The sequence below is a fragment of the Carassius auratus genome, chromosome 24, assembly GCF_003368295.1.
Source record: "Carassius auratus strain Wakin chromosome 24, ASM336829v1, whole genome shotgun sequence".
Taxonomy (NCBI): domain Eukaryota; kingdom Metazoa; phylum Chordata; class Actinopteri; order Cypriniformes; family Cyprinidae; genus Carassius; species Carassius auratus.
Window position 1 is genome coordinate 11395783 of NC_039266.1, and position 18524 is coordinate 11414306.

Below are 18524 nucleotides of genomic sequence, written 5' to 3' on the forward strand. Positions count from 1 at the left end.
CCAACTTTTCATCGGATTGCTCCTGACTCGTCATTTCTGCTGCTGCTGCGAATCTCTGTGTAGCTGTTGCGTGTGTGTGTGTTTGGCGCCGCTGGCGCATGTGCCGGCATGTGTGCAAAAACACTGGCTCTGATTGGCTACCATGAAAAACATGACTCTGCCTCAGCCAATCATAATCGCTTATCTCGTCATTAACCCACCTGCTCACTCGCTGTGTGAGCCAGGGGTGCGTTCGGATTGCATAGTTTATTAAATCAATGCATAGTAACGCACCACATTTAACGTTCAGTAACGTTAACGGCGTTGTAACGACGGGAAAAGCAATTAGTTAGATTACCGCGTTACTGAAAAAATAACGCCGTTCTTTTCAACGACGTTATTCCAAACACTGATCATCGGTAGTTCAGACTTTGTGCATTCGACTCAGGAGTGTGATGTCCGCGAGGACGCAAGTCCGGTAATTCTGAAAACAGCAGTGTACTTAATAACTTCAGTCAGCTGACCATGGCTACTGGGATCGGCGAAACACATTTTAAAAATAGGCACTGTCTTTATAAATAAACCACAGACTTCATTTCATGACACAGTAACAGTAATATTTTGAAAATGATCCGAATAAATGGTGGTTAACCCAAACAATGCTGCATGAACTCAGCTTGCTTTGGCTACTGCAATTTTCTTCTCTGTATATTAACAATAAAACAAAATAGGATGTCAAATGAGTGAGGCTGCTTCTCGGTGGATACATGAGAACTGAGCTCCTGCTGATCGCGTGGAGCTCACGTCTCCGAGATCGGCCAAACACATTTTTAAATAGGGTGTGTCTTTATAAATAAACCACAGATTTGAGTTTTAATCAACCACATTCTCGCCTGAAATACTTTTAAAATTAAATTTCATGACACAATAACAGTAATATTTTGAAAATGATCCGAATAAATGGTGGTAGAACTCACGATGCTGCGTTAAGTCAACCAATCAGGATGTTTAGCACTCAAGTCCCGCCCCTGAAAGTTCCGGAACTTTGAAAAAGTACCACCTCGCCAGCAGGGACTTTCTGAAGGGCATTTTTTTTACCCGGAACTTTATTTAGTTCCTAGTTCCTGGTTCCTGCGGTGGAAACACACCGAGTCCCAGACCAAAGTCCCTAGTTCCTGGGTAAAGTTCCTGTGGTGGAAAGCGCCATATGTGCATGAGCACTGGAATTGGGAACCACTGGGCTACATCATATGTCAATAACCAGCGAGAAAACTTTAAATGTACTACAATACGAGGAAGGAAGAACGGGTTGTTGATGTCTGCACAGCATGAATGCACTAATGATGTATTCTGTTTACGTGAACAGGGTGTGCACAAGTATACAGATACATACGTTGACAGGCAGGTAGGAAAGCTATTTAAAACGCTCGAACCGATTGGATGTACATTTCTTGGGCCTATGCCTTCCACACAATATATAAATAAAGATAAATAAATTAAAACCACTTAACTTAATGATTTCTATTGAAGAGATTTTCAACCAGTATAACAAAAAAATTTTCTGAAGACAATCCCCTATTGCACCTTTAAATAAAATTGTTTTGACAAATAAAAAGACAGTTTTTGGTGGAAAAACATGACAATAACACGCATGCACTACAACAGTCCTGAAAGTACTAATTCACATCTATTCATGTAATGTTCTGCAATCCTAAATAAGTAACCTTAAAAAAGGCAATGAACCTAAATAAGGAGCTACATGTTAAAGCGATTTCATCACAGTCACTTCCTCTGTTACCGAATCCACGTCCTTCTTTACATCTGCCGGTTGTTTTGATAAATTTGTCTTTAAAATGTCCATGTTATTATCATGCTGGTGTAAATCTCCGGTCCATGTTTTCATATTTCATTGAAGCCCGTTCGTACTGATCCAGGATTGCACTATTTTCAAGAAGTCTACGTGACGGAGACAATGCGTGACGGGAGATGAGAAAAAACACAGCATTGCACATTACACAGTGTGACACACACAAAATCATTCGCAAAGCACAAACATAACAAAATCATCATTAATATGAATAAATGTGGGCGACAATAACTCCATGACTCAATGTTTACAAGTATAATAGACAAAGTATCACAAGATCTATAGACAGGAGCGTTGCACAAGATCCTGGGCCCTATGCATAGGCAGTCCTGATGGGCACCCCCATGAAAATATCCAGGTAAAATAAAATATATTCCAAACTTTTCAAGGCCCCTCTCTTCCTTTGGGGCCCTGGTAATCAGTGCTGGTTTTACCCCCCGTCCGACGCCCCTGTCTATAGGTCAAAGTGTTTTGAAAGTTGACACAAATTTGTGTTACTTTTTTCAAATTTAAAGCTAACAAAGACATTTTTAAAAGGATATTTCACTAAAAAGGAAGCTTTTCTGATTATTTACTCACCCTGGTTGTTTATGACTTTCTTTCTTCAGTGTAACACAAAAATAACCCTTAAACAAACTTAATGGTTTACCTTGGAAACTAACTGAAATACTGTAAATACGCTTAAGTTCTAAAATGACAGAAAATTACTAATTACTAAAATTATATAAAAATGACAAAAGTGCATTCAAAATAATAATAATAATAATAATAATAATAATAATAATAATAATAATAATAATAATATATATATATATATATATATATATATATATATATATACACCCTAACCCTAACCCAAGGTATTAGCTAATACAAGATATTAAATGCTATAACAGTATATAAATAATACTAAAATAACACTGGTGAATGATACTTTAATAGTGCTCTTTTTTTGTCATTTTGGACAAGTTAGCCAAAATATTCTTTGAAATGTAACTTTTCATGTTCCACTGAAGAAAGTCAGTTAAATAACAACAGAATTGTGGTTTTTAAAAGCACTCCTGTTTTTGGTCACAAACTATAATTTGGGAATGATGGCTCAAAGTGTATGTAAGACAAGCAGAGATGGCCATCAGTGAGGTATTGCACTTTGGCTGCCCCATACTTTTTATTATCTTGTAAAGAGTACTTGAATTTGCCTTTGATTGGATCTAAAATGTATGTTTTGATATTCTTAATAACATTCATCAGATTGATTCCATGCACACCATGAACAGAACACGATAATGTACAAAACAAATAAAGGAAAGCTAAAATGACAAGCAACATATAAAAGGATCTCACCAATAAGCAAAAATGATCACAGGTCCTAATGATGACCATCTCAATGACAATGAAGGGTTTTGACAAAACTGAAAATAAATCATCACTGACTCAAAGTGACTAGACAAACATTTAAATACATGAAGTTGAGTGTGTTTAAAGAGTCTTACCTTCAGATTGTCTGTTACACCCTAGTTGTGTTGTACTCAGATTCATGTTTGTTTAGAGACCCAATGAGGCAGAACCTGGAATATCATTGCTTGTATGTTTAATATCATGGGATTTGTTGCGTATGGAATTATAATGCACATTTAATTTGCTTGGGGTCTAGTTCCCTTGCATCCTGTCACAGGAGCAATAATAATAATAATAAAACATGCTCAAAATTTGCATGTTCATAATAAGTTTCTCTTTTTTTTTTACACTGAAAATTACTTCAAAAAGCTGTAAGCCATTTTCAAGAACTGGATGAATAGAAGCTCTAACTTTTTAGCAAACCTGTTTACCTTTTTTCATGTCCTTTCTCTTGGACATGGTGAATTTATTTGGTAAAATATAAAAGTATATTTTACAAGTGTTTGGGGTCAGTAATATTTGTCAATATTTTGGAAAGAAGTCACCAATGCTCATTAAGGCTGCATTAATTTCATCCAAAAATTATTTTGTAAAATATAAAAGTATATTTTACAAATGTTTGATGTCAGTAATATTTGTAAACATTTTGGAAAGAAGTCACCTATGCTCATTAAGCCTGCATTAATTTAATAAAAAATGCAGAAAAAAACCCCAGTGATATTTTGGAATATTGTACAATTATAAATAACCGTTTTCTATTTCAATATATATAAATATAAAAATTTAATTAATTCCTGTGATGACAAAGCTGAATTTTCAGTATCATTACTCCAGTTTTCATGAGTATTTTCAGAGTATTTTTCAAAAAGCCTTCCAATATTCTGATTGGCTGCTCATTTATTATTAGCCAAAAACAAAACAAACAAACAAACAACAACAACAACAACAAAAACTGTTGCAGTGCTCAATTATTGTATGGAAATGTATTTGTATATGAAATATTGATGTATTTTATTTCAGGAGTCCTTTGTGATTATAAAAGTTAATTTATATTTAACATTTTAAATGTCATTTTTGATCAGTTTAATACATACTTACTGAATGAAATATAATTTTATTTTAAAAACAATTCCTACTGACCCCAAACTTTTAAACACGATATAACCATGTCAAAATAGAAGCTGTTTTGATCATTTAAAATATAATATTCTCTCAAAAAAGGAACCTTTAAAGATACAAAAAAAGTCTGTTTATCCCTCATTTCCATCTTTGTGTAGCATAGGCTATATACAGCTGAACATTCATCTTAAGATGTCAGCTTTGTTGATAGAGAGCTGTAAACATGCAGCATGCATATTTTCTTTTCACATCGACTTTTACAAACCAAACTCTGACTGTGACTCTGAAGAGAGGATAAAAAAAGAATGAAATAAGAAAAAAAAAAAACAGCTAAAAAAAAAATCAATGAGAAGCTGAGTAGAGAAGCTAAAAGAAACAAAAACTGGGAGTAAATCGTTCCAGAATATGCAATAAGATGATTTTTTCTCATCAAAAATCAATAGATACTGACCGCTGCACTGCTTTCTCGTGTCTGGACAGCCTGTGGCTGGTGGTGGGCACTTCCTCCAGGTCATCGTCCAGGTCACAGGCATCAGCGGCCTCTTGTGAGTAGGTGTGTCTCATTACCAGAATGTTCCTGCGGTTGGTTTGGGGAGGAAGCGGCCGCATGGGCTGCGGCGGGAGGTCCGTCAGGATGGCGGCCGTCGCCTCGCGGGCGCTCAGGTTGGTGCGGCTGCCCTTGTTGCTGGGCAGCTGCGAGGAGCCGCAGTGATGCTCGTGGATGCAGCGCGAGGAGGCGCGCCGGAGCTTGTTGTAGCTCTCAAAGTCCTCGGCCAGCTCGGCCAGGTCTGCAGAGGTGGCCGGCGCGCTGCGGAGAGTGCAGAGTTCGTAATGCGGCGGCTCCTGGAACACCTCCTGGAACATGGTGGTGTCAAAGTCCTCCCGCCTCAGGATGTACTTCTTCCGCGGCTGCTTGATTTGGACGATGACCGATACGACCAGGAGGATCAGTACGATGCAGCATGTAATGCCGATGATGGTGCCGTTGGTGTTGTTGAGGTTGTCCAGGATGTTGGCTTTCCGCTTTTCTGCAAAACACAACAGAAAGCGCAATAAATTATTACCGCAGGCATGCAATGTCATCATGGGTAACCGTCTGTTGAAACTGTTGTATCAAAGAGATTACAAACAGCACACAGAAGTAGTAAATCATTCGAATGGGAGAGCTTTGACATTTATGTAGTACAGAGAGCGTGTAACATCTGCGCTGGCTTTGGTTCAACGGAGAGGAGCGTTTGCATTCGGAGGTGCAGAAGTCTTTATGATATGTTTCCACTATTAAATGTGATGTTATTGAACTAAAACCGAAACTAATTATTTAAAAATTATCTGCACATTTTCTTTGTATATATTATTTTTTAATATATTAATTATGTAGTATTATTTATAGTAGCAGTGTAAATAATGTTTTGGTCTGAGGAAAATATTATATAAAGTGCATTGTATTCTAAAGATGACATATTATATGATACATGCCATTTCCGTTAAATAATTAGGCTTATATAAAGTTATTTTACTAAAACTAAAACTAATTTTTCAAATATTATCTTTGTATACATACTCTGCACATCATTTTCTTTGTATATATTATTTTGTTTAACTTTGTATTAATTATTTTGTAATACTTATTGTATTATGTTTTTATTTGCTTTTTTATTTCATATTGTTCATCTTGGTTTGGAGAAAATATTAAGTACTGTGTTTAAAGTAGACATTGAATATATGATATATAATACCTAATGTACTGTTTAAATTAAATAATGTGGCTTTTATGGTGTCATTATACTAAAACCAAAGCATTTGTATGTATTTTACCTCATATTTCTTACTGTTCATCTTGGACTGGGGAAAATATTAAGCTCTGTATCACAAAGTTGACATTTATATATTTGCTATTATTTTAAATAGTAACATTTCATTTGTATAGTTTTTTTTTCTTTTTCTTTTTACTCATCTTTATCACTATTTTAAACTAAATAAAAATATGTGATTAATATTTCAAATCAATCTTAAGAAAGCTAAATGTTTTATAAAATGTATTTTAGTAAATGTGGTAAGAAATGTGTTAAGCAAATTTTATTAATAACTGAAACCTAAATATAAATAAAATACATTTTTTTCATCTAACATTTGAAATGGACCACCAATGAGATTTTTTATTCAATTAACGTAAGTATTTATTATATCAATTAATTGATGAAATATTGGACAAATATCAAGGATGTTCAAAGTTTCAGGCAAGATATTTTGTTAATAAATGAGCAAAAACAACTTTTTTATGTATTTATTTATTTGTATTTATTTATTTTTTAACAATAACTCTTATCTACTATTAATATATATATATATATATATATATATATATATATATATATATATATATATATATATATATATATATATATATAGTGCTAAAACGCCTCTCCCATATCCTCTACAGTGGCTCCCGGCTTCCAACATTCAGTTAATTCAGGACACTTTATTTGAAATATAAGCACAGATATAGCCCAACCGCTCTTAAGAATTGATGCTATGATTCAAACCCAGTCTGAGTCACAGTCATTCACATATACAAATGAATTTCTAGCGGCCAGCTCATTTTTTCCAGCGGCATTACAGTGGTGTATGCAGAGTCAATCAATGAAACCCAGCTAGAGGTTTGAAGGCTTTATAACAAGGTCTTTTTTAACAGTGGAGTGTTTGTAAAACCAGTGAGATATGTATTATTTTGACTAGCTATCAAGCATGAAGAGGACAAACATTAAGACAATGCTTCTCCCCAAGTATTGATTTTCATTTGGAGAAAAATAAAGGCCGACATATCCATGTACATTGAGAGGATACAGAAAAAAAAGGATGATTTACCTTTGCAGTGGTTTTCATCCCAAGGGTAGACACAGTTCTGGATTCCGTTGCACACCAGCGTGTTGTTAATACACATGTTACTGTGGCAGAAGAAAGTATCTGCCTCACAGGGAGCTGATGAGAGGAAAAATAGATAATAGATAATGCTAATGTCATATTACACTTCATTTCTTCCTGTTAATAAGATGCTGTCTATAATCTCACCCTCTGAACACAATTAATCTCATAAATCACACTGGATGTCTATCTGACGGTGTCTGTGAATCAATACAGTTCAAATTTAGAAACCCATTACTCAAACCAAACCAAATCAAATACTGTTGCCTTCTGCTAGGCATGAATTTTAATCCAGCTTTTCAAATATGCATGGAAACAAGTCTGTAGAAGCAGCACAGATATTTTGTAATATTTCTATTAATATTATTCTGCTTTAACCCAAAGAAGGGGTCCATGTAAACATGAAAAGTGAATTCAAATTCTTAAAGGGATAGTTCACCCAAAAATGAAAATTCTGTCATCATTTATTCTCCATAAAGTGACAGGAGCATGAGTTTATTTATTTTGTTGAACACACAAGAAGATCTTTTGAGTAATGTTGGTAACCAAACAGCTGCTGGTAGCCATTGAATTCCATAGTATGGAAAGAATAGTCAAAGAATACCAGCAACTGTTTGGTTACAAAACAAAAAACAAAAAAACATACAAGTTAGAAACAACATGAGGGTAAGTAAATGATGACAAAATTGTAATTTATAGGTGAACTATCCCTTTAATACATGTAAAATTTGTTTTTGATAATTTCACAAGTTTCTGCTAATTGCCTATAGATGTACTTAAAGGAACAGTTCACCCAAAAAATTAAATACTGTCGTTAATTACTCACCCTCATGTCATTCCAAATCCATAAAAACTTTGTTCTTCTTTGGAATACAAATTAAGACTGAATTGAAAATTACAGTTCAACCACTGATGTCACATGGACTATTTCAATGATGTCCTTACAAACTTTCTGGGCCTTGAAAGTGTCAGTTGCATTGCCGTCTATGGAGGGGCAGAAAGCTCTCGGATTTCATCAAAAATATATTAATTTGTGTTCAGAAGATGAACGGAGGTCAAACAGGTTTGGAACAACATGAAGGTGAGTAATTAAAGACATAATTCACATTTTTGGGTGAACCATCCTTTTAAAGCAGGCACAAACTGCAAGTACTTTAATATTTCCAAAAGTGCTAATAACACTCAAGATCAAGGAAGATGAATCTAATATTAATGTTACATGCTAAAAAATATATTGGGGTGGGTCTTCAGTCTCTTCATTTTGAGTTGAAAAATGAATGAATGTCTCATCATGAAATGATAAATGAGAAAGTATTCATAAAAAGAACCACTCGTAACATTTACAACATTTACACTATCAGCAGACTCAATTAAAGCCAAGGTGACTCTCGAAAGGGGTGGAGCTTCGATCACCACGCATACATAAGTACCTCACACGCCCACCAATGTGTGGCCATTTCCCACATTCCTCACTTGGCATGCTTATTTTGCCGTCTGCAGAAGACATAGATCACCCAGTTGGTACAGAAAACCCCTAAAATAACACAGCTTCAAGGTTGACTGGGTGTACCTTGTGGATTTATTAATGACTGTATTCCTAAGCTGTTCCCAGGTGAGAAATAACACCGTAGATTAGGATGAGTCATCATTCCAGCAGTTCTGTCCTCAGGACTCTCGACTTCACTTTCTGCTTCAGTTTCACTTTCCACCACAAGGAAGCGCTGCAGGCCTGTACTTTTCCTATGTAAGTCACTAAATAAGACTGGACTTTATTTAAAGGTGATTCAACCTCCATAGATTATTCATTTCTTGAGACAGAGTGGCAGAACCAGGATGTTTTCAGAGGGGTGGCCAGGGAGGGCTCTGGGGTAGCACAGAAATCTTCATTATTTCAATATAAAAATGTGTTTGACTATAATGTACCGGACTGTTTTAGTGCCTAAAACACAACTGAGTATGATTAATTTCTACTTATCTCTAATTGAAATATTTGTGAATTAGATCAAGTAATACTGAGTGAATATGACCATTTTAGTATTATTCCTCACCTCCAGGTATTTTAATAAAGGGGCTCACTATAGCTTTATTGCTCAGCTTCTCAAAACTCCCCAAATGCTTGCTCTCCAACATTGCATACTCACTCATGAATGAAACATGCAGATAGTGATAAAAATGTGGAAAAGGCAGGAAGTCAACAGTAGACGTAAATAATAAAATGAGTTATTTTATGCATTTAAATGGTTTCATGTGCACATTTTTAAGTGCACAGTACTCACATTTATTTGCGCATTAAATTACATATAAAAATACAGATCAGCTTGTGCCTTGTATTGTGTTCTCGAACTGAAGAATATATTTTAGTACATGCATTTGAGAAACGTTCTTGTGTACTGCGTATAAATGCACAGTTTGTAGCTTTAATCCCCTTTTTTGGTAATTTCATTACTTAGCTGATGACAGAACTAGGTATGTATGTTCACAGTTAGTTGTGTGGGCTATTTATGATGATGTGATATAGAGCGCGGGACACATATTCGCGTAATGTTGAAGAGTGTGCGCCGTGAGCACAGTAAAACGGCTGATTAGACAGGAAAGTGTGTTTTACTGACATGTAGTCTATATATATATATATATATATATTTGATTACAGATTTTATTTTATTAAAACATTATTTCAATAAAATAGAAAGACAATGTTGTCAATAGAATAACATGATTAAATTTTATAAAAGTAAAAAATAAATAAAAATAAAATAAAATAATATATATATATATATATATATATATATATATATATATATATATATATATATATATATAGCAGTGTGTGAATTCATCATTCATCTTAACTCATAATATAGTTCTGTAGTAGGGCAAACACGTTCAGTTTGATTAATTTAAAGGTATTGGGCAAGACACTTTTCAGAGGATGGTGGTTTCCCCGTTCAGCTGCTGAGTCGAGCAAACCAGAGGGAGAGAGGCAGTGCATAAGTAAGTGCCTGAACAAGTTATGCAGGGGTTACCCGGGCAACCGCACATCCTGTGTTCATTCACTGGATATGGCTGCACAGAGGACACTGGGCTCCTACACAAATCCACCTATCGCCATTCACGAGACTGACGCAGGCGCGCAGCTGCCACTTTCTGTGTCAGACAGAGCAATTTGTGTTTTCTGCACCCTCAAGGGCCTCAGAAAAAAACAGAAAAAAGACTCATTCCCTCAACCATTCTTTGCCTGCATGCTTCAGGACATCCGCCGCTCTCTTTAAACACACACTAATGTCCATTAAAGCCCTGCAATCAATCAGAGCAAGTGGACGCTGTAGTCTCAGATTGGGCACAAAATTGCTCATTTGCTATTCCTGACGCCAGGGGTTTTCAAACTTTTCAAAAACAACGACCCTCAAATATGATGACTGCCTTGCAAGAAATAATAATAATAATAAAAAAATATATAAAAATAAAATGCAAAAATATATTATGGTAACATAAAATAATAAAAATACAAAAATCTACTTTTTCCATACTAAAGAAATAATAATAAAAATAAAAAAAACATTCATAAATTTTTTTAATTAATTATTTTTATTAATATTAATTATATTAGAATCTACATTTTGTTTTTGTTTTGCAGCCCTGATATTTCTTGACTTGCAGTTTGAGAACTAAAAAATGATATTGCAATAAAACTATTGCAATAATGATATACAAAATGATCTGCTTCCAAAATCAAAGAAATTACAAATGTTTTAATACATTTAAATGTAGTTTATATTTTATTAAATTTTTAAAAAATAAAATAGAGAGTAAATGTTGTCAATTGAATAACATGATTAAATTTGGTAAAAGTAAAAAAAAAAAAAAAAAAAAAAAAACATTAATAAGAACATGTTAAACAAACTGACAATATGTAAAAATGTTATATTTTATTTAAATAAATATTTTAATCAAATATAAAAAGGAATAGTTCTTATAGTTAAAACCAAATGCTGTCCATAGAATAAAATTTACATTTAATTTTTTTCATTCAAATCAACATTTTTCATTGATATATTAGGTACTGTCCTAATTTCAGTCTCTTAAGTGCACACATTATGGCTTCTGGTTTGGGCATGGCACAATGAGGATGGTGGCATCATTTCCTCTTAATCTTTTACCCATTGGCATGGTGTGATTAGGCTGGGGTTGTGTTTCGGGGCCACTGGGACCAGACAAATGGAGACGGGCCGTCACAGGAACAGCTGTGGGACCATTACAAAGAAAGGCGTTTGATGCCGGCAGTGCGCACTAATGATGAGTGTGCTAAAAGCCCAACATTAAACCCTCATTTTATCATCCTATATCCTCTCTCTCTCTCTCTCAGCACTTCCTCTCATAGCCAGACACTCAATCTTTATTGTTCCTCTCCTTTTCCTCCTTTCTCACAATACTTCATCCACTTTTAGAGCACCCATCCTTCATGTTACTTCTTTTTACTTTCTCTCCTCCTCCATTACGCTTTATAGTGCCTGACTTTGCTAGTGGTGTCACCCGGAGAGAAGCGACCCTTACTGCGCTGGACCACCCAATCAAAGATGCCCGGGTGGCGGGGCATTACCACAGCCCCCATGCTTCCTAGAAAAGGCTCTGTCCCTGCAGAAACAGCTAATCGCTTAAATGAATAATCCTGTGATTCTGTGCATCTGTGGTCTCGCCTGCAGCCCATATGTTTTTATAAAGGCTCTTTAGCAGAAGAAACAGGGGATCAGGTGATCTTTATATTCGACATGGGAAGGTATGCAGCAGATTTTACAATGCTAAAACGTAATGTTCCTGTGCTAAATAAATAACAAAGAGATTATCTGGCTCATTTCGAAAACCTTTTTTTTCCATGACTAAAATGAGACTAGGACGAGACCACACTGACAACACTAACTCTGATTATATCAATATGCCATATCTTTGATGAATAAAGACGAGACTAAAATCCCCCTACAAGAGCTTCTCTCTTAAAAGCATACAGTAGTTTATACAAACATGAAAATCCTGTCATCATGCCCTCACCCTAATGTTGTTCCAAACCTGTATGAGTTTCTTTCTTCAGTTGGGCATAAAAAATATAATTTGAAGAATGTTGGTGACCAAACAGTTGATGATAGCAATTGACTTCCATATAAAAAAAAAAAAAAAAAAAAAAAAGAAACTTGGAACTATTTATAATATAAACTATTTATTTAAAAGACATATTTTCTGCCACGTGTCTACTTTATCTTCACAACCTGGCAACCATTATCTCTTAAAAAAAAAACAAAAAAAAAACAATGATGTTCTGAAAATATAATCTCCATTGAGATATTCTAAACTAATGAAAGTGTTATACAGCAAGTTTGTTATCCTTCACACTGTGGTTTGCTTATTTTTTTATTTTGCAACTAAATCTGCCATTAGGGCCGTATAAGATTACATACAAAACAACATAAAACTGTTTATGTAAACACTGAACTTTCCAAATTATATTTGCATATAGGTTATTACAATTTTCTCTACAGACATCAGTTTCTTGTCACATTCAAATTGGTTGTCATAGTAACGACACTAATTAGTGGAGACTCAGCACATTATTTGCAAATTGACTGTTAGGATAAACATTTTGCACATTTTATTATCTGTAATACCATTATAGCCACTGGATGCCTGTAATAGCTCTATGCAACAATCCCTATTTTCTAAGAAATTGTCATCACCATAAAAACATTTTTATTCCATTTGGATTTGGATACATGTTTAAATATTATCAGTGGCTACTTTTCGTCTTTCTCTGTGTTTTTTTTAATTGCTTTATCAGTAATTGCATTATTTCAGTCAAATATAAAACCCTTTGTAACCTCAAATTACATATAAAAAGCCTGATCAATGGAATAAAGGTATCAGAATGTAGCTACTTGTTCCTTTGTTACTCATTGATGCTTGAACTTTCTCTATAACACGGCACTCTGCCCTCTATGTGTATGATGCTGCTCCCATTAAGCACTGTTGTAAGTGATTTAATTGATTCAGCATTTTGACACTTCGGTAAGGATGCATTTAATTCGACAAAGCCATTTAATAAAGGGTGCATTTGATCTTGAGAATTTAGAATTTTTACTACACCAATATTTTTTAATTGGCTGTTAAAGATTTGTTGGGAATATTACACAACACAATGATCCTTTGCAATGGCACAAAAATGCATGCTTTATTGCATGTCCAAAAAAAATAAATAAATTAAAAATAGCCTTACCTTGACAAACCCCTGACAGAACCCATTGATCTAATGATGTTGAGTGCTACAAATGCGAACTTTGCTTGCAACAATCTGACAGATGCCTAGAAATGGTTCTGTCTGCCATCAAACATTCTCATTGACGAACTGTAATGAATCCAATTGTGGATCTCAACTTTACTGTTTGGGATTGCGGTTGCTGAATAAATGCACTTATGTAACAAATGCTTCACAATACAAAGTCAGGTTTGGAACAACACAAGGGGGAGTAAATGGTGATAAAAGTTTCATTTTCGGGTGAACTATCCCTTTAAACTTCAGTTTCTGTTGATGGCTGTGTGGGACCACCAGCTCCCAACCTGCATAAACCAGTATAAACCAGTTTAGTCAGCAGGGTTATATAATATTTATAGTGTGTTTGCGGCTCAAATCACTGGCAGGATGTGACCAGCTAAATAGATGGCCTGTTTACCTTTAATGGACACATGGATGAGCTGTTTCCATTTTCCCAGTCCTGCTCGGTTTAGCGTTCTGTCAGGTATGAATGTGTTCGTGCAAATGAGAGTGAGAGAGTGTGTTTTATAAGCCAGTATTCATAAAACAGGGAATGAGTGCTGAAGTTCTCTATAAAAATGTACACAAGGGTGTAAAACCCAACCTTGCTGTGGGGTGAGGTGGGCTTCATGTAAATTGTCAAGAAATGTCTACAGTGTAGGTCTTATTTCAACCCAAAACCAAAGGGGAAATATATATATAATCACAATTCTGAAAACATATCAGTCTTGCTTCCCCCTCAGAATGGGATTTTATAACTCACAATTGTGAATTTATATCTCACAATACTGAAAAAAGTCAGAATCACAATTTTCGTATTGTGAGTTTTTATCTTTATATAGAATATTTATGACTTTAAAACTCGCAATTGTGAGCTTATATTAGGCAATTCTGAGAAGAAAGAACTGCAAATTTATGTCTCACAATTCTTAAAAAGTTTGTATCACACAATTATTTTTATTTAGTAACGGAAATGGGCTTCCATAAATTCCACATATTATTTATATCCTTGTAATATAATGGTTTGGTCTGGAAATCTTTCTTATTATTACCAATGTTGAAAATATTGGTGCTGCTTAATACTTCTGTGGAAACCATGATATTTTGGTTACCTTTTTTTTTTTTTTTTTTTTTTTTTAAGGATGCATTAAATTGATCAAAAGAGATATTTATAACGTTGCAAAAGATTTCTATTAGAAATAACTGCTGTTTTTTTTTCTTTGAATTTTCAATTGAACAAAGTATCCTGAAAAATGTATAATAGTTTCCACAAAACATTGATAATAACAAGAAATATTTATTGAGCACAAAATCAGCATATTAGAATGATTTCTGACAGTTTACGCAACAATAAAGACTGGAGTAATGATGCTAAAAATTCAGTTTTGCCTAACAGGAATGAATAACATTTAAAAAAATATTTATAATTTAATTATAATTTTACAATAATTTTAAATTGTCATAATATTTGTGACCCTGGACCACAAAACCAGACATAAGTAGCACAGGTATATTTGTAGAAATAGCTGGTATATTTGTAGAAATAGCTATTTGTAGAAATAGCCATTATACTGTATGGGTCAAAATGATAGATTTTTCTTTTATGCTAAAAATCATTAGGATATTAAATAAAGATCATATTCTATGAAGATATTTTGTAGATTTCCTACCGTAAATATACCAAAACCTAATTTTTGATTAGTAATATGCATTTCAAAGGATTTCATTTGGACAAATTTAAAGGTGCTTTTCTCAGAATTTTGAAAAAAAAAATTGTACCCTCAAAGTCCAGATTTTCAAATAGCTGTATCTCAGTTTTTTTTTCATAGGATTCACACAGCATACAATATAATATGTACATAATAAACACAAACAAGGGTTGGATAGGAGAGCCGTAACAGCAGTGAGTGTGTTTGTGTGTGTGACTGACTTACGCTCTTGGAAGGTAGTGAAGAGTATCCGAAAGCGACTCTTTCGGCTGCCCTCGTCGGCCCACATCCGGACCACGCCCAGCGTGGACACCAGCATGACGTCATTGGCCACCGTGCTGCAGAATTTATTCCTCAGGTCTTCTACTGAGCTGCTGCCATCATACACCGCCACAAAATTACGCTTACACTCGTTGGAGTTCTGCATCTCATAGTCTAGGAAACGCAAGTAGATCTAAGAGAGAGAGAGAAACAAAAGAGCGAAACAGACTCTCACATCCATTGAAAATCTATTACTTCTAACACACTAAGAACTCGATTTCCACAAAGAAAATGGACAGTTCTGTTCGAAATTATCTTTTTATTTTTTTTTCTTCTTCAGTGATTTCAATGCCCACATCCCAACTGTCATATCAGTGACATCTAGATTACCTGGTAAACTGTGTTTGCTTTAACAACAGATCTCTGTAGTCAGAAAAAGCCTCAGATTGATGATAATTGCACAGAAAGAGTCCAAAAACAAGAACACAGAAGGTTATGTTTGAAATTCGGCGCGTACACAGAAATGATAGGTTTCAAAAAGTTGAGCTCTCAAAGCATGGCAATAAACTACATCCACTCACACCAGCTCCTTTGGGCTCTCTAAAAACCAGAGAGGTGTTAGAGCGGACCATCTGCTCTCTTCTCACTCAATCTAACCCTAATCAAGCTTACTTCACACCTCTCCTCACCCAGACTCCCGTTTTCACCATTTGAAATATTAGAAAATTCGGTCATCATTTATTTACCCTAATGTCTTTCCAAACCTCCATGACTTTCTTCATTGCAAAACAAAAGGTGAATTTTTGAAGAAAAAAAAAATAATAATAATAGAGCAATGATATACTGGCCACTTTTTAAATATAAGGACAGGAAATTAAGATGTTTGCTGTCAACTTGAGTCCAAAACGATAGAAAAAAGGTATTAGAAATGTTCTATGATTTGTACACCATATTCCAATACTAATTAAAGTATTTTTTAAATGCATTATGAGCATTGTGCGCTTGTAATTTTTTTATCTAAATGTCATAAGTTGACAAAAACCATGTCCTTTTCTTGTCCTTTTTCCATGTCCTTTTCCTCAAAACCATGTCCTTTTCTTATAGTCAACTGAAGGCTCACATTTAGATGCCTGTATCCAATCAACAACCGATTCATATGATATAACCAAGTCCCTGTCCTACATTTTCTTTTTTAATAATAATGTAAATGCATCACAATACAGAAGAAAAGATCTGATGCTATTTCCTTTTCATCGTGACATTAAGGTATATAATAACTTTATGTGAGGAACAGACCAAAATTCATGAATAGGAGTAGCAAAGTCAGCATGAAATTGAAGATCTTTTCAATGAACTAAAAACTTTTATGATATTTTTATGATTGCATCTTTTTTGTAGCTTTAAAACTTCCATCTCCAAATCACTGGAGACCATTCTTCAAAATGACTATTTGTGTTCCATTGAAAGTCAGTCAAACAGTTTTGGTTTGACATCAGAGTGAATCATTTTTAATTTTGAGTTGTACTTTTCCTACAAATACACTGCTAGAATGACCCTCATCATCATAAACCAAATAACACTATTTGACAGATCTGACAGAAACGTCCAAATTAGCCCAGAGTGTTCTTCTCCCAGCGGTTGGAGTTGAGGTGATTTAACATTTAATGGTCACTTGGTGTTGCATTATGACAAGTAAATAAAGCATTCAATTCAACCAGTGAGCAAAGGCTCATTTGCATTTAGTTCAACACATTTCCACTGTTACAGGGGACCGATCAGTGTGCCATTCCAGCAATGTTGGTCGGTTTGTCCTTGTCTCCCCACAATATGCTCACATCTACAATATAAGTAATGAACTAGTGACACCGTAGTCTTTCTGGCATGCTGTGGTGTATATCTCTCATCATCAGCAAAAGAGGGAGCATCACTTATAACCACACTGTACATAAAACCCCACTTAATGAACCACATCTATAGACAAATGAAACATACAGTACGAGCCTTTCCATTTCCCTCAGATAATCACATGGAGATGATAGGAGACTTGCTACAGTATGTACCAGCTTGTTAAAACTTGTTAGGCACAATTTACAAGGAGGATTATAAGGAATGTGCGAGATGGTGATTAGACAGAAATTATTATATAAGGCATTAAGGAACCCGATCTGTTATTAAGACAGGCTTTCCTAATAATCTAACAACCTTAGGGCAGCTGAAAGCAAAATCCAGAAACTGTTCCTGAAAGTACATCCACTGACAGCTGAGTGGTCAATCGCTAACGCTGCCTATAAACCCTAAGGTCGAAGAATATATAATGTGACAAAATCAAATATTTAATCAAAAGATTCTGGCTGGCCTTATATTACAACGTCTTATCTTTGCACTCTAATTAGTAGTGCTTGCTATTCCTCTTCATTTTTATATTTTCCACCAAAAATTTGAGACATATCTCATTCAACACCAACTCTGCTACAAACAGAAAAAAGTGATCAGACACACGGTTTCCACAAAACAAAACAAAACACACATGAAAAAAAAAAAAAAAAATTAACAAGAAACATTTGAAAACTAAACAATTTTGGTAACACTTTAGTATAGGGTCCAATTCACACTAATAACTAGTTGCTTATTAGCATGTCTATTATTAACATATTGGCTGTTTATTAGTGCTTATAAAGTACATATAATGCATAACATCCATAATCCTACCCAATACCCTAAACTTAACAACTACCTTATAAACTATTAATAAGCAGCAAATAAGGAGTTAATTGAGGGAAAAGTCATAGTTAATGGTTAGTTAATAGTGAGAATTGGACCCTAAAATAAAGTGTGACCCAATTTTTAACTTTAAACCTATTTTATTGTTTAATTAAATACTAATAGAGTAGTAATAGAGCTCCCCAATACTGTGTATCAATATGAATATTTTTTCAATTTTCTCTGACTGTACCTATAGTATTTAATAAAAATA

At 34.5% G+C, this 18524-nt stretch overlaps 1 protein-coding gene across 2 annotated transcripts in view; it reads right to left on the minus strand.

Annotated features, from left to right (window-relative positions):
• Positions 1-1138: 1138 nt before the first annotated feature.
• The window catches only part of neto1l (neuropilin (NRP) and tolloid (TLL)-like 1, like), a 92999-nt gene continuing 75613 nt past the window's right edge, over positions 1139-18524 (minus strand). Inside the window, exons 7-10 of one of the 2 annotated variants that reach the window (XM_026201023.1) lie at positions 15515-15743; positions 7229-7342; positions 4815-5391; positions 1139-1935 (exon numbers count right to left, since the gene is read on the minus strand). In XM_026201023.1, the coding sequence (XP_026056808.1) occupies positions 1848-1935; positions 4815-5391; positions 7229-7342; positions 15515-15743 (1008 nt within the window). In that variant the 3' untranslated portion in view covers positions 1139-1847. Of the gene's footprint in view, positions 1936-3339; positions 3415-4814; positions 5392-7228; positions 7343-15514; positions 15744-18524 lie in introns of those variants that run through there. The other variant, XM_026201022.1, reaches the window with a different exon arrangement.